The sequence below is a fragment of the Onychostruthus taczanowskii genome, unplaced genomic scaffold, assembly GCF_017590055.1.
Source record: "Onychostruthus taczanowskii isolate IOZ18803 unplaced genomic scaffold, ASM1759005v1 scaffold134, whole genome shotgun sequence".
Taxonomy (NCBI): domain Eukaryota; kingdom Metazoa; phylum Chordata; class Aves; order Passeriformes; family Passeridae; genus Onychostruthus; species Onychostruthus taczanowskii.
In genome coordinates, this window is record NW_024498507.1 from 362626 (window position 1) to 387979 (window position 25354).

Sequence of the window (25354 nt, forward strand, 5' to 3'; positions counted from 1 at the left end):
GCATTAATTCTGAAATTGGTCAGAACACAACAATGAGGATTTGCTAAAATATTGTAAGATTCTCTACTTCCATTCTTTAAAGCCCTGAACAATGCAGAGTGTCTCTTCATCCAGGATGCTCCACATAATATTTTTTTAATTAATTCTGCTGCTTCGTCTGAGTATTTTTTATATATCCCTTAGCATTTTTCTGATGGACCTCCTCTGCTTATTTACTCACTTCCTCCTTTATAAAGAGTTTCATTTATCACACTTAACTGAGTCTCTCTTGACCACCTGTCTCATCTATCCTCACTTTTTCCAACAACAACATGGCATCCTGTGGTGTTGTCATTTTTATGTTAGGATTAAACAGCATTAGTACTTGTGAAATTCAAGCATTCTAGAATGACATTCATTTATTTTCAGACTAGTTTCCTCTTTTATCAAAAATTCAGTCATGGCTGTTTCTTAGCAACAGATTTATCAGAACAGATTTGCATAAAAATCAAATACTCTCAAAAAGAAACTGCTAAAGAAGAGCCTTATTCCTGACCACCATTAAAAGCAAATACTATAAAGCAGAAGAAAATGGTTTTGTAATTCCACACAAAATCTAATGAACACATGTATATTATTGGCACCAATTGAAATAGATGACCTTATAAACTTTCCTAACTAATGTATCTCTGAACTGATCTGCAAAAATCATCTTCTCACCTTCAGAGATCAATAGCAAAAAACAGAAAACAGGAGCACAAACCATGCACAGCCACAACCCTCTATTGCACTGGGCTAGAAAACTTGGCATCTGCAATGGTCACACGAAATAATGGTCTCAAAGGACCAAGCTGCAAAAAGCAGACACGTGTGTGAAAAATGCCCACAATCAATTCAACCACAGCAGTACTAGGTAAACCAGTAATTGGACTTCAGTGCAGGAGCATAATTGGTATTTCATTCTCTAGAGTCACCAGAGATCTATACCATATCTATTTATCTAATCGCCACATTTATACCATAATTTCAGTAAACTCTAAGCTCTTAATTTTCACAGTCTTTAGAAAGAATTCATTTTCCCCCAAAGATTTTTCTACCTTACTTCTCTTTGCCAGATGAGGTTTTCCTTTTTTTCTTTTTTTTCCTTTTAAAATCCAATATAATGTGCTAAACTCCAACTAGCTAGTTCATCACAAATGTAAAGAAAAGCAAATTCAGAGATAGGGTGAAAGAGTTGAACCAAACACTAAGCATGAAATCCTTTGAACAGATAAAGTGGAACAGTAGTATCAAGAGTCTAATTCCCTTCCTCTCAATATCAGCCAAGAGTAAGTTATTATATTGACAATAGTTTGAAATTCTTATGAATGACAGTGAAATTAGGACTGCTGTCTTTTTATTAAGAATGATGACAACATTTTTGGCAAATGCAGTCTTCTCCTGCTGTGGCACTTAGTTGTGGCACTTAGTTATGTCACTGAAAGGTAGCATCTATAATATATGGCTGCACATGAATTATGTTAGGAATGGGTTAAAGTAATTCATTTGTATTATTCCCACAAGACAATGCCAAAAAGGTAATTGCCCATATTTGTACTACTACATTATAGAGAATGTCAGTTTTATGTCTTCCTAATGTTTAAGTGAAAATCTATAATATCCATTTCTGTTCCTTGCTGAAAAATTAATGTAGGACCAAAACCTGAAATTCCAACTCTGGTCATGCTCAGACAAAACTCCCACCAAAGCCAGTGGGAGTATTGCCAAGAAGAGGATTAAAGACAGTGAGATTTTGCTGCATGCTATCAGACACGAAAAAGCTACAGAGCTAGATTTTCGTTATGGTGTTTCTGGGACTACTAAAATTAGGAAGATATTGGTCTTTCACCTTTCAGTCATGCCGTCATGTATGCTTGCAGGGAAGGGAAAAATCCAAGGCAGACAAGCCATCTTTCTGGAGGGTGCTTAATGGCAGGCTGGAAGCCAGAAGAAGGGTTTCACTTCTTCTGGCTTCCAGCCTGCCATTAAGCACCCTCCAGAAAGGATACACACCCTGCAGTGTATCCCTTCCCTTCTCCTCTACAAGGCCCAAAAAGTGGCAGAAAATAGCAAGGCAGCAAGCCTGGATCCCTAGCAAACAGCACTAGCTGGATGGAGTGAAGCAAGCTCATCATTACAAAAAAATATTGAAGCCATCCATAAAATGCCATTCCAGCAGCTGGAGCATGCTTGGGCATATGACCCTTTGGGAGGTTTTAAGCTGGCCCTGTGCCACAGAGATAAAACAACTTTAAAAGTAGATGTCAGGAAGTAGTCAAGACATAACAGCTTCATTGAGCTCCTGCCAGGGCAGGTGGACCACACCAGCAACCAGAGGATCCTGCTGCCCTCTAAGTGGGTTCCTGGCTCTACACGGAGGGGATGCTGCTTTCTTGGGGTTCTCAGGTTTTACTGGCCTCCACTGGGTCGTATTAACTTAAATGGATACAGAAACTCTTTTTTTAAAAGTACATGATTTGTCAACTGAACATTTGGGATGGTTATGTTTGTCAGTATTTTCCAGAGACATTAGAATCTGGTTAAAAGATGTTAAAAGAGCTACAACTTTTCTTCGTTCACCAACTAATTTCTCCATATTTTCATGATGTGGCAGCAGTGCCCGAGGAACAAGAGTATGATAACCTGAAACAGCTGTTATCTAACCAGTCTGCAAAAATGAAGGAAAGAGTAAGTCCTGAGCTACTTACTCATTTCAATTTTTACGAGAAAAAAACATGTCATTATAGATTAATTTTTTTAATGAAATCTCATTTTTAAGAGCATGATTACAACAAGTAATAATCCATAACTGCAGCGATGACAAAAATCTCAGATGAATAAACACCCCTGATTTGTTTTACAGCAAAATACAGTGTTGTGGTCTGTCTAGGGTCAGAACCAGGGCTCTAGTGTAATCACAAAAGCATTGGCACAGACCCTTTATGGCCTGTAACAAGTAGGTGGAAAACCTCATGAATGCAAAGTTAAACTTACATTTATATTCCATATTAAAAAAATAAATCTCATGGTAGCCTGACTAATGGCACCTGAAACGAAATCTGCATGTTTCCAGAAGGGAGAAAAAAGGTTTACAAGATTTCCACTCTTAGAGACAATGAAACTCTTTGATTTGGTTGATCACAGGATAACTCAATCCCTCTGCCATCTCTTCTTCCGCTGCCAAAGGCTGCCCTTTCCTGGCATGAGTAGCTGTCCCCTGGCAATCACTGATCAAACTGCTATCATGTGGGCCATCTACCTATCACTAGTGGTTACAGCTACTTTCACCATGTTCAGACCAGAACTCAGGAGCAAAAAATATTAGAGCTTTGTAGTTAGGAACCACTGATTCAAGAGGCTATACCACCACCTCCTAATGATAGGTAACAATTTCACCTGTGTACCAGGATAGTTGAGTTCAACAGCAACAGGATATATATAAATATAGATTTGTATTCCATCAAAGTGTGAAGTTGCAGCAAGCGATGGAAACTTGGCATATTCATTAAAAAGAAAAAGCATGATGATAAATCTTTGCCTTCCTCTTGAAAAGGCACGCAGCTCTTCACACTTTTTTTGAGACATTGATAAAGTCTGATAAAGTGTGTTTCTTTACCTGGAAGGAGACTATGCCAACTGCCAAAGGAAAAACAATGCCGACATATGGGAAAAGGTAACTTGTTTTACCACACAGAAAGTAGAAGGCTTGTCTTAGCATGTTCTGCTTCAAAAACTGTACTTCAAATGCCTGGAGAAAGGAAATGCTCAGGCAAATCACAGTCAACTTACCTGATTTTGATTCATACTCTCATAAGCAAACAAATGCAGAGTTGATGATTTGGGTTGTATTTTAAAAACATTTAATGTATTTAAAAATTCTACACCTGAGCAACTACTAATAACACAGTTGTGTGCAGAAACCTTCACAAATGCTATTAGAGACTGAGATATCTATCAATGGGCTACTTGGTACCCAGAAGACAGACTTCACCAAGCCAGGCAGACAGGTACATTATAGCATACAGGTAGTATCTCAGATAACAAAAAAATTACTTTTGGCTCATAGAAGATAAAACTAAGAGAGAAACTGACTTCCTAGATTATCTAATCCCCTGACATTAATGGGAAAAGTCAATGAGCAGGTCTTACCAGGAGGAAGCCAACACTGATATTCTTTCATAATTTTGACTTCTGTCTCATATTTACAGCAACACACAGAGTTTTGAAGCTGAATGAAAATGGAAGTATTATATAAATGTTTTCTTTTAAAAAGCATAGACTTATCAAGATTTCACATTTTGTTCTAATTCTGATAGTTAATCTCTACAGGTACATAGAGTCCTCTAATTTTTCCTAGGATTTTTAAGACATCTGATGCAAGTGAAGCAACTTCTTATGACTGTGCAATGATTACATGGAACAAAGTGTACCAGGAATCTCTGATATGGCTAGTCCTATTGACCTTCTCTCTGAGACATTTGAGGATGAAAAGTGTAATCTAATTTATAAGCTCTGACCTCAGAATCATGCTAGCTCTCACAAAGAAACATGAAAATTGATTGGATGGCATGTATCTTTAGAAAAAGAAGGGGAGATTCTGGTTTAGCCAGCAGGGTCTATGCTGGTATGTCTCCTGGAGTAAAGACGTCATAAATATTCAGGACAGGTTTAGAAAAAAAATGAAAGAAACCTTACCCAGCCCTCAGACAAAGGTTTATATAAACCTAACTGTGTTCTTGGATCTTGTTCCCTGAGGCAGGGATGACGCATCCATTCCTAAGGCATCATATACTTTAATGCTGTAGACACTGAAATTTTGCTAAAACCCTTCAAGGGGAAAACATGGTGACTCTTCCATAGAACACAGTAGTCATCAAGAAACTTCACAGCCAATTGCTCATCTGGACTTTCATCACCTTCTGCTCTCTGACTTCTATTATGCAACAAGAGTTATAATAAGTTATTAAGGAACTGCAATCAGTGGTGGTGGTGGTGCATCCCTCCCTGAGGCCACACTATCACTGATGAGTGGTTCCCAGCACACACTTGCATATTTTTGTTCTGCACATCAGCTATCTTGGGAAGGTGTTGTGGCTAGAATAGCCAGTTAAAATACTTTCCTCATTCTGAACATGCAAATAGCATAGCACTTTTAAGTGGCAGGTATAAAAGGCACTGTCACATTCATATTCTAACTTATCATGAGACACTATTTGGGATTTTACTGATTACAGTCACAGTATATTAAGGAAATAGATCTGAAGTTTGCTGCAACAACAAAAGACACAATAATGGCGTCAAAAATGGCATAGTGTGAATAAAATATGAATTTGAAAACTACAGTAGAAAAGCATAAATAAAACAACGAGATAGTCTTTAAATTAAATTTTTAAATTACCAAAGCAAGAGCTTCAAATAATTTTTCACTTGTCTTTCAAATGCACCTTTCTATTCTCTTTACTCACAGTTATTTTAGAAAACTGTAGAATGTATTTGCTTTTAATAGGTAAAAACACATTGCTGAAAGTTTCTAATTGAAATACAATATATATATCATCAAACACTATTTTGTGACTTTTTGCAACCTTCTCATGAAACTGCAATACACCAACAACTGCTTATTATGTGCTCTGTATTTTTGCTTTAAAGCCTGGTCACTAACATAATAGAGGAAGAAACATCAATTACCCAAAAGTGGTCTTTGCATTCATGTTAGTTTTAAAATAGTATCAGAATTACAAACTAACCTATGAAATTAATTTTTTATTCTTGAAGTAATTTAATGATCAAAGTAGATGGAAGTTACAGTATCTCAAGACACAAATATCCAATGTTTTATATTTTTTCTTGTTTAAAATAATAAAATCAAAACTTCTACAACAATACTTTCAAGTTGCAATTCATTTTCATTTAAAATAAACCCTTGTTTGTAGTTTTACACTAATTTGGATTACCAAGAATAGTAAGACTTTTTCATTTCTTACAGTGATCCTAATTTCTTTACAGACTTCCCAATTTCCCAGGCAGTGTAAATGGCTATTTTTCACTTTTGCCTTTATTCAGCTTCATTTTTGATTCTTCTCCCTAGATAATAGCTTCTTGGTCTACTGAGTCTGAAAAGCTTCTATAACAGCATTTCAATGGCAAGCTTGTTACTACACAAAAAAATACCAAACACGTCACAATCTCAGCATGTTCTTCTACTTGGCATTTTGGAGAATCTAACAATTTATACTGTTTGAAAACTTTCTGCACAATAATTGTATCTAGCAGCTTAATCAACATCAGAATTTCTTTCTAATAGTTGTCTTATTGAAAGTGCCTCCTAGAAAAAGAGCGGACCTTTGTATTGAGGCTATTTCTCCTAGATACTGAGGATACACCAAATTAGTTCCAAAAGCATATTTTACATGGATGGTGATAAAAAAGCTTATGTGTAAAATACACTGCATGACATCACAATTGTTCAAATAGGTGAAAAATTTCAAAATTGCCTGTGAGTAAAGAAAGCAGATTTGGTACAATACTCAGAGATCTGGTAAGAACCCAGAGGAGAAAAACATGACAAAACATTTCAGAAAATGAACATGTAATCTGCTGTAGTCCAAATAGAGCAATCACATTAATGGGAAAATATAAAATGCTCAAGTGAAAAGCAAAAAAGATAAAAAACCTGGACATAATCTGTGACATAACCACTTCAACATTCTTTTGTATTCTATTTCATTAAATTTGCCAAGAAATCCAGATAGTTCATGCCAACAAAGAGAAGTTCCAAAGCAAAACATGGCCTTCAAATCATAGCACTGTTTCCTCAAAATAATTTGGAAAATCACCACATCGTACTTGAGTATTTAACCAAACAACTTTTTTTTTGTGTAAAGTTGAGTAGATGAAGTATGGCCTGATATGTAAAACTTTGTGTCTTACAGGCAACAGCTGAACATGAAGTGCTTTGACCTGAATACACATACATTTGTTTGAATGTACATGTTAATGATACATACATTTAAATTAAAGTATGTTAAATAGAAATAAAACTACTGCAAACAGTTGGGGGGGGGGGGGGGGTGTTGCTTATAAATAGAATGACCATTAGTGATGCTATAAAAATATAATTAAGGAATTGAATCTCACTTCTAATCGGAACACAATAGCATTTTTATAACAACAGGTAACAGGTGAGGAACTCAAAAATTGACATATTTTTCAATGCAGTACAATATTACTAATGAAATAAAAATGTGATAAATTTACAGGTAGTGAAAGACACAATGATATGAAATTATAGAACTTTATTGGCGTGTTAAAAATTTCATGTAATACATTTTTTATAGATTGTGCAAAGTGTTATGGTAGCATCTGGGAATAAAAACAATGATTGTCTGTTACTTACAAGAAACATGAAAGATTTTCAACATAAAGAATTAGAGGGAAGAGGGGGAGAAAAGACACAGCTTGGTGATGGATAACAGCAAGTAATTTTTAAAACCATGGGATCACAGAATGGATCAGGTTGAAAGGGACTACAATGGGTCCTCTGGTCCAACCTCCCTGCTCAAGACAGGTCATCCCAGAGCACATGGCACAGGATTGTGTCCAGATGGCTCTTGAATATCTCCACTGAGGGAGGGAGACTCCACAACTTCTCTGTGATCTGTGCCAGTGCTTGGTCAGCTGCACAGCAAAGAAGTTCTTCCTCACGTTCAGGTGGAACTTCCTGTGCATCAGTTTGTGCCCACTGTCTCTATCCTGCTATTCGGCTTTCATGATGTGATGCTATGGCAGACGGCAATTTTGCTCTAAAATTTAGAATATTACTTTTTTCCATGTGTGAAAAAAATATTTTAAGAAAAAAATTTTTAAGAAAATATAAAGTCCTGTAATTTTAAATCAACTTAATGACTCTTCCTGTTTTTAAATTGAGACTGAAATATAAGAAAGTACTCAGGAACAGAGCGCTCTAAATGGTTGTGAAAGATTTGAAGTGTATTTGTTTAAGACTCTGGTCTTGGGTTTGTGCAGTGGTGTGGCAGCCCAATTATGCTCACACACTAGTGAAGTCAGTGATACCTATCAAACAGCTGTGTTAGAAAAACCAACCAACCAAACAAACAAACAAACACCTCTAAAAATACTAAAATACTTAAGGAAAAAAACAGGATTTCTTTTCTGTTTAGTGGACATACCTGACAAGGAAGCCTACTCTGTTTACATCAAAGAAAAAACAAAGCTATCATAAGAAGGCCATGACTTTAGCCTTTACTTCCTTGAATATCAGATAGTTGCCTGAAATTTTATTGTTGTTCTTGTCATTCCAGCTGAGGAACAAAGTAACAGTAAAAATACATATGCAAGGAGACAAGTTTCCTCCTATATTAAGAGGTAATCAGCTTAGTAACCCTGCTGTGACTTGTTGCCTCTAGAGACCATGGGGGAATGGCCCTCTTTAAAATGAAAGCAGTTTGGCTCTGTGCTGCCTACAACTCTGCTGCAGGCCAGAACACGTGCTTATCCAACACACTCCTTGCAGCTGCAAAAATATAGCCAGTCATGGAAGGTTGCTATTAAAATTAAAAGGATATAGCATGTCCATACTAAAACAATACACACTCTCATGTGGGCTCTTCCACTCTGTTGCTTTTTTTTTGGATGAAAGTAAGTCAAGCGGTTAATCTCGAGGCTGATTAAAAGACAGTACCATGTTCTCCAAGATCAGGCACATACATGCTTGTGGAAGTGAACAGCTATATTCATTTCCAATCAATGCATCATTTGCTATCTTCAGAGCAGATTTAATTTGTATGAAATAAAGAAAAACAGAGCAAATGGAAGTCAGCTTCAAAAGTTTGGGCATACACATTCCTGTGGAAGTGGGACAATGAAATGGGCTGTGACATGTGAAATACACAGCACCAGCATTCTCTGTGCACCCTATGACGTTGCATTCATGCTGAACGCTTCCAACCACCCACAAACTCATGTTCTGGAGATCAGATGATGAAAATCTCACACAACATGGACCTACATTATGATCTAGAGTACTTCATGCCATCACATAACGATGGCAAAGTCCTTCAAAAGGATATTACAAGACGCTACACATTTGCCCCCTAAGAAGAAGAGAGCTAACCTCAACTCACAAAGTAGGACATTGAGCTCTCTGAAGAACAGAAAACAGAACCACTAAAAATTGGAAGAAAGAGAAGCCAGGGAGAATGATGGAGAAGAAGAAAATACTAAAAACCTTTACATAACCTTTTGGGGTTTTCTTTTGAAATAAACATGAACAAAATACTTAGCTGCTCAGTCTACTAATATAATATAATATAATATAATATAATATAATATAATATAATATAATATAATATAATATAATACAACAATATAATATAATATATAATGTATATTATATATTGTATATTCTATAATATATATTATATTATGATATATGCAATATATATAATATATATTATCATAATTTTGAATTATTTCAAATGATAAAATATTATTATTGTTACAATAATTATTATTATTATTAACTGGAAAAAATGGCTGAATAAAAAAGAGCTTAGAAAGGGTGATTTTATTATCTGTTGGATAACAACTTTCAACTTTACAAACCATTTGCAAGTTTTGAGCATTAAAATAGATGAAAACAAAGTGATGGCCTTCATAGTGATGATTAGGTGTCAATTTAACACAGACAACTGGGTAAAGGGATTGACAAACTTTGCATGAAGGCTTCTGTTTAAAGAGCCACTTGGAAGTGTATGGGTCATTTTCATATGGCAAAATTCCATATGTTTTATAGTTTTTGAAAAACCAGGCTTAGGAATTTGCTTTCTTAGGAAAAAAATGATTTTTAGTCCTTCTTCCAACAGTCAAAAAAGAAAAACAATCCCCATTAGAGCTATTTGAAGTAAAATTGTTTTCAACTAGCTGTCCACAGGTTTTCTTGGCACTGTCTGCTGTTTCCAAGGATCATGATCTTGCTCCCTCTGAAATGCATGTTTTGCTTCACTGCTGCCTGGGAGAAGTCCAGCTGGTAGACAAAGGCAGTGGAAAGGATGAAGATTGCCTTTCACAGGTTACGACAGCCAAGACATATATCACCATGAAAATGTTTCATAGTAGCCTCTGCCCTGGCTGTGAGCTTCCAGGACTCCCACTAAAAAAGAGATGGTCCCTAGACAGCTTTCTTCAGGAACCGATATTTTGCAACTGCTCCCACCTCACTTTTCATGACGGGCAGCTGTAGCAAGCACAGCTCTGACCTCTGCCTGGGAACAATGCACTTCTTTGCAACATAGTCCTGGCCACTGGTCAAACTTCCATCACATTCAACAGAACAAGTTTATTTAACAGACTGGATGACATGACTTTCCTCACACCACAACACCCCCAGCAGTGCTTCCTCTCCAGGCCCCAAACTAATCTGCCCATCACACTGCTCAACAGCTTATCTCAACGTGTCTCTGAGCATACTAAATGTCTATCTAAAATAAATTCTAGTACAAATAAACCCCTTCTAGCAGAACCTTAGAAATATGCTTTTATTTTAGTTTCATGTCTGGAACAGAGGAAAAAAATAGCAACTCTGCCTTTAGACATTTCATAGCCTTTTTTATTGCTCAGTAAAACAATATAAAAACTTTTTAATGTCAAATCCTGGATGTTCATCAATTTTTACCATGTTAATGGTTCCTGTAAGATTTTTAGTTTCAGTCTCACTTTATTTTAAGGAGGTCTAGAATTTGTAATTAAGTGAGCCCTTTGTAAACCAACACCATTTGGGCAGATCAGAATCTCTACAGTTACAAGCAGTCACTTACAATCAAGCTGAAAGACAGAAGCTAGTGGGTGTCATAACTTCCATGTTAAAAGTTTAGCTCCCTTAGCTTTAAGAGGCTCTGTCCACATACTGAAAAAAACATTGTAGGAACATGTAGTCTTTTTCCATCAAGCATTAAACGTCTGTGCTAAGACATTATTAGTAACAAATCACGTGCTGTAATCCATAACGTTCTGTGAATATCTGCATCAAGTAATAATGTACTGAGTGTCTAACATAATGTAGTACAAAATATGTAAGAAGGATATTCTACAATACAGATATAAAAATATATATATATATATTTCAGTGGTGCATAGATCAGTTGTTTATTAAAGTATCTCCATGATTACATAAAATCCAAAATACTGTGTCAGTACAGTCTGAAACATTTGAAGGTCAAACCTACCTCTATCCGATAAAGATGAACTGCAAAGTGCTATAAAATAAATTACAAAAAATTATGTAAAATCCCCAATCAATAACTGTGCATATTTATGCATATAAATATTATGAACCAGAAAGAACTACCTTTTAAAATTAAATATTTCAAAAGTCAACTGCCAAATTCCAGCTTTGCAAGTTTGCTTTTTCCCTGCCAAAAGAAAAGGGTTCAGATTCTCACTTCATTAATTTGGCAATAAATTGTGAACACATAACTGAAATATGCTGACTTTGTCCCAGCAAAACATCAAACTGGAATTTGGGCTACTGGGTCAAGCTCTGCTCAAGATCCAATATTTGTTTGATGTAAGTCCACTGACTTTAGTTCAAATATTGCCACTAGATGATTGTCTACTGATTTAGAATCACCTCTGTGATATCAGATACTATTTCAATAGGAGGACAAATTCATGGATAAACAAGAAGTCCAAGAAGAAAATAATTAAAAGGAAGGTAAAATAAGTCAGTAAGCAGAAGAGAAAGTTATGAGTTCTGGAAAATAAAACCATGTCTTATAAGACACAGACTTAGGGAGGAAAAAAGGCAGACATTCATAATACTCTTTCTCAGGAACAGCAGAGCACTTGATGACATCTAACTTCAAACAGGAACTATGATGGATATCCTTAATTGCTGCCATCCCTCCCCAAATCACCACAGCATGTGCAGGGTGACAAAGACAACACGATTCCTAGGTCATCAGTAAACTTTCAGCCCTGTCCTCTTCTTTAATGTGGGGAGCAGAATACATCTTTGGGACAGATTTTTAGCGATTGCATCTCCCCTTCCCTAACTAGTGGAAAGGGAAAGGAGGCATCTCCCTATATAGGCCTAGAAGTATGCAAATGTGGACACATGTCTTGACTAATAAGGATATTTCTCAAACTTGAGCACAGCAGGAATAAACAACTTGAATGCAAGAGATTCAAGAGAACACAAGAAAAAGAGTTGAAGGATTAAGAGTCTTAGAAGGCAAAAAGCAAGTAAATACACAGAAACAGAATTAAAGAGCCAAGACAGTACTGTAGCAAGAGAGGGAGGGTGTATGGCCTTAAAAGACTGCAGTAAAAGAAAAGGCAATAGTATTACAATGGAAGAGTGAAAATGGGTGAAATTAAAAACAGGCAACAATGAAAAGCAAATACATTAGGGACAAAATAATACCATCCATTTCACTAAACATAGTTGTAAGGAATTAAATTTAAATCATATCTCAAAAATTCAACAAGAATACACAGGAACATAAGCATCTACCTCAGTCTTTCACTAACTCAGTCTTTGTAGCTAACTCTCAGTTAAAAAAACCCCTGAAACTTCATACTTAAAATTCCCTAAATGGAAAACCAGATCAAAGTAGACCCTCAGGATTTGATACATAAATCAAATGAAAATTAATTTCTAGTACTATATCTAAATGCAGCCCTGCTCTTGAAATATGCTCATGCCTTCATTTGGCTTTACTTGCTACAGTAGACTCTTCTCTGCAGTATTATGAAGCACATTCTGAAGCATACTTCACAGTTAAATATGGACAGTTAAACAAGCCTCTAAGTCTACATCTGAAGGACCAGCCACATTGTTCGTCTTGCTCTTGGCTCAGAACCAGCATCTGGCCTACTATAGATAGATTTGTGTGCTTATTCAAACTTAGGGGCTATCTTGAGTAAGATGGAATGTCTAACTGATGGCACCGGTTCAATACCCAAACACACCAAACAGTACTGCCACCTTTCTGTATACAACTTAGACTCCCCATCTTCCTGGTAAAGTCAGTGGAACTACATACATAAGATTTGCAGGGCCAGCTCTGCAATTTACTGCTTCAGGAGTTAAGACCATATCCTGCAAATATACAAGAACTTAACTTTAAGGATGTGAGCATTTCCACAGAAATCAGTGAGCTTGCACACACACTCAAACTAAGCATTGTAGAAATTTTTGCAGAGATGTTAATTCAATAAAACAAAAGCAGCTTTGCAGTTCACCTTTGAAAAATATTATTTATAAAAACAACATCTTTCCAGTTACGTTCGAACAGAAAAAAAATTGACAGAGGAAACAATATAATTTAATTTCAATGTCATTTTGGAAGACACAGTGAGGACAAGGCAATAGGAAAGAGTGTGGTAGCTTATTTCTGGAATTTCTTGAGTTTTTTAGCTGCCTCAGGGCTTCACCTTTCCCTGCTCTTGGAAAAACAGCTACTGATTTGAATGTATAGTTCTCCAAACATAACCAATGTTTAAAAGAGAAATCCATGGGAGGTGGCACTTCATTGGGAAAGAACACTCTCCACTCCCTACAGTGCAGCACACAGTTTCCACAAGCTCAACAGCCCCTCTCTCATCTTTTCCTTATTTCATTTACCCATCCAGTGGGATCTTATGAAATAAAACAAAACCTAAAAAAAAACAAAATAAAGTGTGAGAAATCATGCTTAAAAAAAGAAAAAAAGTTAAAGAAAAATCAATACAAAAGACCAAACACAAATGAATACTTGACAATCAAGCACATACACATAAAAAGCATTTAAAGCATAAATAAATTACATAAAAACTGAACATGAATTTATGAAAATGATGACATTACCTCTATCTTGTGGCTAAAGATTTTGTTAAATAAAAATGTATAATGTGTGCTATTTCTTTGTCTTTAACCTGTCAGTATACTCAGATTGAGCTGTAATGCAGTAAGTCTAGAATTCTCCAACAAGAGACTGTGCTATGCATGGCTTAGAAAAACCTCAGCCAGGTGCTCTGCCTTGTGCCAAGGCTGATGGTGAACAGCGCAATGTGCACAATCAAGTTCTCTGTCTTTAGTTTGGTACACCAATTACTTGTAGGGTACCCCACTATGCCACAGACTTACTCTAAGCAGGTATCAGGATCATCTCTAACTTTCATTTCACACCTTAGCTCTGTGCACATCATCCTTTCTGCCTGCTCTGAACAAGGTGCTGCCCTTAGTGGCATTAACTGCCTCTGTAATGGCAGAAATAAGTGGAGCTGGGAGAAATATTAGTCATTTATCTTGAAATCAATTGTATTTAAATATCAACTTAAAAAAAAAAAAACAACTAAATATGATGGCACATTGAAATACGTAAAATTCCCCATGATGTGTTCTGCTCTGATGAAGGAAAAACTTATTCCCCCAGGAAAAACTTATTCCCCCAGAACTTACCTGACTGGCTAAGGATAAGAATTTTTTTTTAAAGCTATGTAGGGTCCTGTGTGTAATTCAACTAGCTGACTTTATAGCACAAATACTTCCTAAAACAGCATTGTCTTACCTAGTCTGTTGTTATCTGATGCAGTTGAGTTATTATGTACATCACTGTTGACAGCCACCATTACTTGTTCTAATGACATTTGAAAAAAACACATGTGAGAGTTTTACTATTAGTCAGAAAATGTAAACTTCTGTAGTAGTTTTTGTCTGGTTTTTGGGCTTTTTTATCTTGTTTTGATAAGTTCTCACTGTTTGTGACTGAAAGCTTACCCATATTCCACAGAAATCGAAACAATTCCGAGCCAAACCTTTATTTGCTTTCAATGAATGGGACTTAAACTATCAGCTTCAAGAGAAGTAAATTTCACTGTCAGTAGCAATGACTAATTCATTGCAATGCAGTGCATTGCATTTTCTTGTTTGTTTCTATCCTGGAAGCAGGCAATCACACATACAGATGCTGAACTTGCTAGCTTTCTACAATCCCACATTCCCAAAATTGTGCAGCAAAATGTCTTTTCTTTGAAACAGTTATTAAGGTTTCATGTAAGGTGCCAAAAATCCCCAAAAGGATCTGATAATTCACAGACAAAAATAGAGTATCAGTTGAAGAAAGCCTCATTTCAGAACAGTAAGCAATTATCTGAAGGATGTTTAGAAGTTATAGGTTAGAAAAGAAGAAATATCATTGGGGTTTTTAGTAGTCTACAATTAAGTCTACTGCATGGGTGCTACTTTCCTCTTGAATTTCCTAAGTATTCAGACCTCTCCTGGAATTTTGTTTTCTTAAATATGGGAGATTGCATACGTTCTTGGTAACTTAAAACAAAGGACACATACATGTATTTACATAAAAACACGCATTTATACCACACTTTTAACACCAGACCAAGTCATTGCAAGGGAAAGGTTTTTTGACTTTCAGATTATTCCTTACCTCGTCTGCTGTAGTCACAGTGAAATCATATTGCTGGGTTTTAAGACACCTCTGAATTTTAATTCGAGAAGTTGTCAACGAAAGAACTAATATTTAGTGTACAGCACAGGGGCAAAACACAGATACAAACCAGATCTGCTTACAACTCCTGTAAACTTCACACAATAAGTCATGATGGAGGGGCAGAGGTAGAGGGAAGGTGGAACAACTAGTTTAAGGAAGGCAAGCTGATGTCTTCTTGTAAACCACCTGAGATGTGTACGGAGATGGTTTAGTGGTGGGCTTGGTAGTGTAAAGTTAATGACTGGACTTGATGATCTTAAAGTCATTCTATTATTCTATATTCTTAGTTGCATTTGTGTGTATTTTAGTAACCCTGGTGGCCAACAGTGGCATCTAAAACAACCATTATGGGAGAAACCTCAGACCTATGACTGAGCAGTCTACAGGAGTCAAGAAATCCACAAGATGAAGGGAGTCCTGCAATTCCTATTGAAGGCAGAAAAATTAATCACACACACAATAAAAATATATTTTAAGGAAAAAACTTATTAACAGAAAGGAGTCAAAAAAAAAAAAGAAAGGAAAAAGGTGAAAGAAAGAGAAAGGTGTAAAAAAGATGTGTCTATTAACTTTAATCACTAAAATGAGGAAAGAAACCAGGTGCAGTACATAGAAAAGGATATATGACTACAAAATAATTGTGGGAAGTGGGGTGGAGTGGGACAATGGAGCAAGGAAACAGGACAAATATAAAGATGAAGAAACTGAACAGAACTGCTTTAAAAAAACAAAACTTCATTTGTATACTGGATCTCAGACTATTTGGAGACATTGAGCTAACAAAGTAAAAATATTATGGGCAGTAGATATTTAGAAGATGATTTCTTGAGTTCTAAGTGCCAGCTTCCCATTCGGCTTCTCAGAGTTCAAATGGAGTCAGTTAGGTAGGTTGAGGCAAAGCTTGATTTTGGCTTGAGTTGTTGCTGAGGTGCTAGATTCTGAGTTTAATATTAGTTTTAAAAGTACACTGCTGTTATATAAGCTGCCACTCAGACTTGCAGAGGAAAGTACACTAAAGAATAAAAATAAAAGAACGTCAAAATGAAAGTGGAAGACAGAAAAAAACTATTCATCTTCCCTGTACAAGGAATGACAGAACTTCATTCATCCTTTAAAGGAACATTATGTATCTGTCTCTCTGAAATGCAAATTTGTCCAAGACAGTAAAGAAAATAATAAGTAGTTTAAAATGTGATAACTTTACTCCAATAGCATTTCTTCATTCAAAAAGCTTTGAAATCAGCACTGAATTAATTACTTGTCTTTAAACAAACATTATAAAGAATCTGGAGTACACTATTTTGGGAACATCAAATTTAAGCCTAACTGCTTAATAGAAAGAGTAGTTTGAATTATATTATTAATAAGGATCCGGTTGAACTACCAGTGAGGACTTTTTTTTAAATCCTACTTTCTAGAAGTACCACAGTTGACCATCTCATGAGCTTTGCAGACCTGTATCTCAGATACTGGATGATCTGTACTGTTCTGAGAGTTTACTCTGATTGGAAGCCAGATAAAATGCCACCAACTAACTCTTCCCAGCTTTTCGATTCATTAGAGTGGAAAGCATGAAAGGAAAAGTATAACAGCAAACCCCCTACCTTTATACCTACTGTACTGATTTTGAAAGAAGAGCCTTTAAACATGATCCTTTTTAAATGTAAAGAAGTCAATTTTTTTTTCCATCTTCAACCAGCACACAACAAAAAACCTGAGCAATCAATGGCATTGTAATATCATATGCATCATAACATCTAATTCACATATTTGGGAAAATAACTGTTCTTGAGATAGTTGCACATTCATGGACTCAATTTCTACCAATCTCAAAAATATCAATCACACTTCTTCTCACTGGTTATGTTCCCTACAAGCCATCACCTAAGTCATTCAGGAAGGAAAATATTACATGATGGTCATTCTCCTGAACTTTCTTCACAAAGCATGATGCTAAATTTTGGTTGCCTAAAATCCTTCTTGCTCCAACAGGATTTGGAATACTATATTTTAATGAGTTGTAATAAACTGGAGGTCTGAAGTCAGTCTCTCTTGGTCATTAAAAACCCGACCTATACTTTCGCAGAATAAATAAAAGTTTCCCATAATGATGACTTACCTGAATACAAAACTAAGCTTTATATACTCACATCCCACTTGCCAATTATGTCTTTACATATGAGTTGCATAAATTTGGAGACCATGTACCTAAACAAAATAATTCAAGGGAAAGTACAAGCAAAAGAAGTGCTGCACAACTGAAACTTTCTGTGACGTTAAGTCTCATTCCATATTCTCTCTTCATCGAGAGCATAATGTTTATTCTAATATTGCATAAGGTTTGCATAAGTTTTATTCAGAATATTGTTTGTGGCATTGATCTAAGCAAAGCATTTGAATAAAAAATCAATGTACATTTTACATTGTACAATGTACATTTTGCTCTAGCGTGGAGTAAATTGAGCATACATGGTATGTATATCTTCATTCTTTTTACATGAACTGTGATTCCTATGGAGAAAGTTCAAACTGATGACTGGAAAGCAGGAAGACAAAGGTAAGTTGCAGGTACATTACCAAAAAAAGTAGTCTTATAAAATTTGTCAGCTTCTCATTTCAAAAAGGTAAGACAATTAAACAATTTATTCCTGTTTTTATTTGCTTCTTGGATCTGAGCCATTGCTTCAAAAAGTAGTGCTGGCTAATGCTGTGGCAAAATCAGGACAAAATGTCACCTAATTTTTGTTGGAAAGCAAGAAGAAGCTCCTGGGTAGCTTCTGCAAAATTTTTGTTGCACAAGGAAGAATAATGTCTTGTCTTATAGAGCAAGCAGAAGATAAAATTCTCTGAAGAAATATGTACATTTTCTTAGGTTTTTGCAGATTTTACATGCACCAGGCTCAATACTGCCTTTGTTTCAGACCATAAAAAAATAAACATTCACTGCAATTTTTTTATTTCATCTAAAAATAGTTTTTACCTCATGAAGTACTAAGGCCATATTTTTAATTCATATAATTAAGAGCTCTAATGACAAGCATAAATATTACTTTTTTAACCTAAGGATAAAAGCATGTATATAAGACAAAAAAATCAACTTATTGGAGGCCAGGAATTCACAGAAAACTCTGTATCTGAATTCAACATTAGTCTCTATTTTCTGGTCCAATTTTCCTGTAACCAAATTTACTTAGTAAATGGAAAAAATAGGACCAGAAGAGACTAAATAGTCTGACCCATGAAGTTATACATCAGATAAAGATTTTGACCCTCTTATATGCTCCAATGACTTAGAACAGGAAGGTAGCACACAATCATATTAAACTCAGGGCTATTTACAGTAAGCCAAAGCTAAAAAGTTTCTTCAAAAGATACAGTATCTTATAAAGATTTTTCTTCCACTATAACTGTCTCTTCCTCTAATGTCTAAATTTATGCTCCTCAGATAAGGATACATAGCTTGTAATTTTATGGATGCTTCCACCTGTATTAGATTTCCAAATAAGCATAATAATATTGTAGTCATCAACATCAGTATTGCAGCCAGTATTCAAACTATTTAATTGTTTATGAAATGAGAATGGAGGTAAAACAGAATTACACATACTTAGGTATAGAACTTCATAAAGATGTTCTCAGTATAAAAGAAGTTAGAAATAGGAGATGATAAAACAGGATATTTTTACTCAACATTTTAGAGACCAAAAATATTTTGCATTAACTGTCCTCTACACTGTTAACAAGGATCATTTAATGCCTTAATCTGTTTTTCTTTAGCTTGATCTGGACTTCTGATATTATTTCTGATTTTATTTTATGATGCATTGGATATGATGCTCATTTTCCAAGCAGGCAGCAGAAAAGAAAACATTTGTGCTCTGCACTCTTGAAGGAAAAAATACTGCATCTTTCTCAATGGCAGTCATTACCCTCATGACTTCCAGCACAATATCCAACAGAAGTTTCCATTTACAGTACTGCTGTTCATGCTGTAGTTGCTTTGCTTTCTATTGATTAGTCAGTCAAGGACATTAAGAACTGAAGCTCAAACCACCATTGCTCAGAGACAGCCAGTACATATATTTTACAGAGCTTCTAATTCAGGGACAGTTAAAGGAAAAAAGAGAGTGTGAATAAGCAACTGCTCAGAAACTGAAACAGAACCTGGCATTAAAAACAGCTCCCCACAGAACCACAGAATATGTGCATTAGTGGAAACCCAACTCACAAGAAGGAGTGTAGCAATTACTATTTGCATACACATTTAAAAAAATGGATATCTGCGGGTTATTTTACACAGCAATTGCATGAAACACTCTATTCCTCAGAGATCAATCAATAAATCAAGGGATGCTTTCTCAAAGCTTCTTGCAAGTACTTGAAAAGTCAAAGGTCTTAGGAAAGAAAGCCCTTTACCATATGACATTCCAGAATTTGTGCTTAAATGCAGTCATTGGAATGCATGTAAAGTACAGAGATGGTACTACACAGCTACAATTTTGACAAGAGTCAGTTTACAGCCACAAGGAAGATCAGAGCACTTGAAGGACACAGCATAATTATGTCTTGCCCCTTTGAAAAAGAGAATCACTGTCAATTTTGAAATTCTGTCTCTACCCAAATATTGAAGACAACCCTACCATCCAGTTATCTTGAGTAATTCCAAATATTCTGCATTTTCAATAAGACCTGGCAAGAGAGCTTTTATATACAAATTAGGGAAATAACAGTGCTTGTTACGGTACTATAGGAGTTATGGAACTGTATCACATATTTCATTTATAATAGGATTATTTTGTTTACTGTTCCCTTACAACAATATTAAGACCTTTTATCAATTACCATCCTCACAGCTGTTATTGAGCAATTCTCCATCTTCCTTGCTATGACATTTTACCTTGTGTTTGTGAAATCTGAACAATTCTTAAAATATTCATCTCACAATCACTCAGTGCCTCTAGTAAAACAACTATGGGGTTTCTTTACTTCATTAATTTCAACTGCTTTCTTTTGCAGTCACTACTAATCAGGGACTTCCACATGGCAATTAACAATTTTCCTTTAAAAATCTCATCATTATCTTGATTGTGGTCAATGATCAAGATAATGGACTGAGAGCAAACAACCAAGAGCCAAATTCCAGATAGTCCCATTAACATTATGCTACATGAAGATAAACTACATGATTTCTGTGCATGTCTAAGTCTTCTAAGTCTGGGCCAGAGATCACTGCCCCATTTTGACACAACTTTGGCTTAAATATTTCACCCCACAAATTCTTTGTGGACTGAAAACTTTAGATGTAGGTACCATAGGTGATCAGGCCCACACAGCATGTGTTATGAGATGTTGGTTCTGATTGACAAACCTGGTCTACATCTATGACAAGGCAACACGCTTAGTGTATGAGGGAAAGGCTGTGGATGCTGTCTGCCTGTACTTTAGTCAAGCGTTTAAAAGCCTTCCACACAGCACTTTCCTGGAGAAACTGGCTGCTCATGGCTTGGATGAGTGCATGGTTCTCAGGGTTAAAAACCTTCTGGATAGATGGCCCCACAGAGTGCTGGTGAATAGAGTTACTTTCAGCTGGTGGCCAGTCACCCATGGCTTTCACCAGGGAAAAGGACAAAAGAGTGAAAGAATGTCGCTAGTTATCTCTTACCTCAAATCCAATGTCACAGAATAGGAAAGAGACAGCCTTCAAGTTGCTGTCCACTGAACCTTAGCTAAAATAGTCCTCTGCAGTAACACATGGCCTTTGAGGGTGGTGAAGGATGAGGCACAGGATGTTTCCTCCTGAACCTCGAGGCCTAGTTTTACATTCCTGAAAAGTCATCTTGAAGTTTTGCATACATTATTAGTAGGCAGTTTGAAGAATGTGCATTCAGGTCCTGCACCTATTTCAAGGCTCCATAAACTTTTTTTTCTCCATGGATATTACAGTACATTGGAATCCCTTCCCAGTGCAGAAGATGAAGAATATTTGTAAGGAAAAATACTGCACAAAACAATACTAATTGAACCAATTTGAATCTTCCAAATCCCATCTACTTGGAACCATAGTGAAAACCACGTGCACTTACTCCAGTCTAACCTTGGTTTGCTTTACTCTGTTCTCAGTTTTACATGGACACAAAATGGTTCTCCATTCAAAGAAGCACTCTTCACAGGATACACCAAGAAAAGGGGAAGAAAAGTGGTCTTGGGATAAGGGAAGTTTCCACTCTTCGTATTTATGAATTCTACCTCTTACAGCACCCTTTTGATGCAACAAATCACGTACATTTAATGTGCTAATTCTGCCTATATTACTGCCAAAAACCCCACCTGTAGACCCAGGCACTTTATAGAAAAATAAACAATTTTACTAAGTGATACTATGTAATTATATATTTACTTAACATCAAATAAATGAGACATGAATCTATAATAGATACCATGTGTTATTGCCATAGCTGCCAGAGTAGGCTATTAGCAAATCAGTGAACAAGACTGTTATCTTATTGCAGGAAACTGTATTCCTGCAAGTGGAGTGCATGGGTTTACATCCACATCTGGCACACAGGATGCCGTATATGTTATATGACTTCGAATTTCTGTCTGAATACTCTTTGTCTGCCAAAGAGTGCCAACTACCACTGACACACTAGGAACAGAAATTTCCAAGATGTTTAAACAGAAATAGAAATATCCTTTCCCTTTCTGAGCAAGTGAAACCCTAACTCCTGTCCTGTTACCAGGTCAAGTGAAACCACTCTCCAGCATATTACTGTCATATAACTTTGTAGAGACAGAACCAGGAAAGTAGCATTTCTATTGCTCAATTATCACTGTAGCATTGCTGAGGTGAGCCTTCTGAATTTCCCTCTTTCTACACAAAGAATAATCTTGTAAATGTATTAAGGTTAACAAAATGCTTGAAATGCATTTGAAATAAACAATATTTCATGGGAAAGAAGAGAGATTGATACTTTCCTTAGTGACAATTCCCCTAAAGGTACCATTGAAGAAAAGCAGAGTCCTCAGTCTTCACAGTCAAATTGACTTTTCAATCCCTAAGTAGGCATACCAATACACCTGACTTTTATTTGGTCAGGAAACAGAAGGCCTGCTTTTGGGCTCCAGAAACTAAATGGGTTCCAGCCTGCAACAGCCGCAGGCCAAGAGTGCATGGAACCTGGCAATGCTTTGGTCATGATGCTGCCAGTGTTGGCCAAGGTGATTTCCTTCACTTCTGCTACAGCCACTGCACAAAGAACCAGCAACAGTGCTAACACCTGCCTTCTTTCTTTCATAAGACAGGGTTCCCATCTCATCCCCAAGTCCCCAGCCTCCTCCCAAAAAATAAACTCAAGACTTACATGGAGCAAGGCTACTGCAAACTACTTGAGTGACCCCTTCATACCTGACTAATCATGTGAATTCAGACACACAAGACGATGTGGAATAGACATATAAGAAGATCCAAAGAGCAGTTAACAAGCCAAAATATCTCTGGTGTAAATGGTATGAGCAAGACTACTTTATTCCAGGCCCATGTACTAAGGTAAAGACTTCAAATACAAAAAGGTTCAGGGCACATATTTACCAGTAAATAAAAATATGCAGGGGTGTATCTTCTTTTCTTTTATCCACAGTTATTTAATCTGTATTAAAGTAAGTTACTATTTTGACCCAAGACAAACAACACTCTCCTATCAAATGTTCCAGTACACTTCAAAGCAGAGCATGTGTCAAAAATTTTATTCAAGTACTTATAGGGCCATCCTACTTGAGGAATGAGGGAGAAGCAAGTTTTTAAACCTGTGGGTACAATCTATGCCTTTCCCTGTGAGCCAGAGAGCATGCCCTAGTCCCATTGGCTTTAATGGCATACTGGTAACCTCAAAGACTGCTGTGCATTGCCCCAAAACCAAGTCAAATTATACAGTATGTGCAAACCACACGCTGTGACTATTGTCCAGAGAGACCACTTAAAAGATAATTCAGAACTAAGTTATTTCTGGTTACGTGAAGTTAATTGGAAGAGGTGAGTCAGTTATGTGAGATGTATGTTATTATTGCAACTGAATTTATAATTTTCAAAATGATTGTACCAGTATTTGTTAGCGTAGGGCCCAGAAGTCTGGCATTTGGCCAATGATAATTATTTAGGCGTGTTGCCATGAATTACTATTGATGGAACACAAAGTAATTTTTGACATTCTGTCAGAAAAATGCATTAAAGGTACTTGAGAGCTTTTGTGATTTTACTCTTGCCTGGACTGGAAAATAAGATGTTGATTGAATAAATGTTAAAAAACTTTTAAAAAACCCCACCCAAACCACACACAAGTCTAAGTGGAAGCACAAGACTCGCAACATCTCCTTGGATACACAGCTAGGTTTGCTTACACCAATGGATTTGTAACAGTTGCTTCACAGTGTATTTGCAATGAGCAAACCAGGACAGCAACTTATGTTTTCACACGGTTATTTAGACCATTCCAATTTTTCAAATATTTCAATAGAAAAAAATACCTTTCAAGTTCTGCTCAAAGGTCTGACATTAATTTCCCAGATTCATAAGGGAACATAATATGCATCATTAATTATTCACAATTTTGACTGCATGTGTATTTTTTCAACCAAAAATGTATGTATCCATGTATACACAAATATACATAACAGAATACATACATCCTGAAAAAATAACTGAAACATATGTAGTATTTTATAGTGGCATCTGTTCTAATAATTAATCAGGTATATTTAATAACATTCTTTACATGTTAGTCTGAATACCTTTATTATCTCACCTTCATTGTCGCAGTCTTGCAATGAAAGCCATATTTGATCTACCAGACCAACTCCTTTTACTTCACCATGAACTGGAATGGAATGCATTACCATTAATGCAATTAACGTCAAGGGTTTGGATTGCAATTGCCAATGCCACTCATTTTAAAATTTATATTTCTTCATCAATTGCTTTATTTTTCTTTCTACACTTCAGAAGAGAAAACATCCACTGTGATATATTTAGATTGTTCTCATTTCGCATTTTTCACCCATAACCATCTATAACACGAGAAAGACTGTCATTATTGGTATTTTTTGGACTGGATTCTAACATACATAAATTGCACATGTGTTTTAGAGCTATAGAAGCACACATCACTTAAAAATATTTATTAAAAATTGCAAAACCATGCTTTATGATAAGCAGCAAGGAGATACTATTCAGTCACTTGCCAAATTCCTCTTGGTGTCTATTCTTGGCCTGCAAAAACAAACTTGTGGTACTAATAGTCTGCACAAAAGTCAGACTCAAGGCTTGGTCGTACTGCATGAAGCATTTTTTTTTACTTGGCGCTTATGATTTTGTCCAGGACTTTTGCTTTTGATGGGTATCACATGGAGGCAAACCCCTTACTACTTAACATTGAAACAGCTTGCTCAGCACCTGGTGCTACTCCTCACGCCCAGTACTGGAAGTAATCTATAACCAACTTGAGCTGCCTAAAGCTTCTGCAAGAGCCCCTCTGTTGTGCCAGAGACCCTGGAGCTCCCTTGCTGAAGGCAGGAGGTACTCATGCAGCTAAACAACAGGTATCCTCATCTCCCTGTGTTCTACTCCAAGGTACCTCAGCATGTGGCTGAGATCACATAAATGTGGACAGAAGAATCGCAAATTCAGTGCTGAGTATTCTTTGCAACGTGAAAAAAGATTAACTTCACATGCAAAGGCAGCAGATCTGTAGCCAGCAGACCTGGATATAGGTTATTAATTCAATGTAGGGACAAACATCTAAAAATAAAAAATATATAAAAGCAAATCCCAGCCA

The 25354-nt window shown here is 36.2% G+C and overlaps 1 protein-coding gene across 7 annotated transcripts in view; it reads right to left on the minus strand.

Moving 5' to 3' along the window:
* Positions 1-25354, minus strand: part of NTRK2 (neurotrophic receptor tyrosine kinase 2) — a 191977-nt gene that overhangs the window by 87954 nt on the left and 78669 nt on the right. The window contains exons 12-14 of one of the 7 annotated variants that reach the window (XM_041397040.1): positions 24326-24397; positions 14589-14657; positions 9585-13697 (exon numbers count right to left, since the gene is read on the minus strand). The exons of 2 other annotated variants lie outside the window; for them this stretch is intronic. In XM_041397040.1, coding sequence (XP_041252974.1) covers positions 13660-13697; positions 14589-14657; positions 24326-24397 — 179 coding nt within the window. In that variant the 3' untranslated portion in view covers positions 9585-13659. Of the gene's footprint in view, positions 1-9584; positions 13698-14588; positions 14658-24325; positions 24398-25354 lie in introns of those variants that run through there. 4 more of the 7 variants (XM_041397037.1, XM_041397033.1, XM_041397038.1 and 1 more) reach the window with 4 other exon arrangements.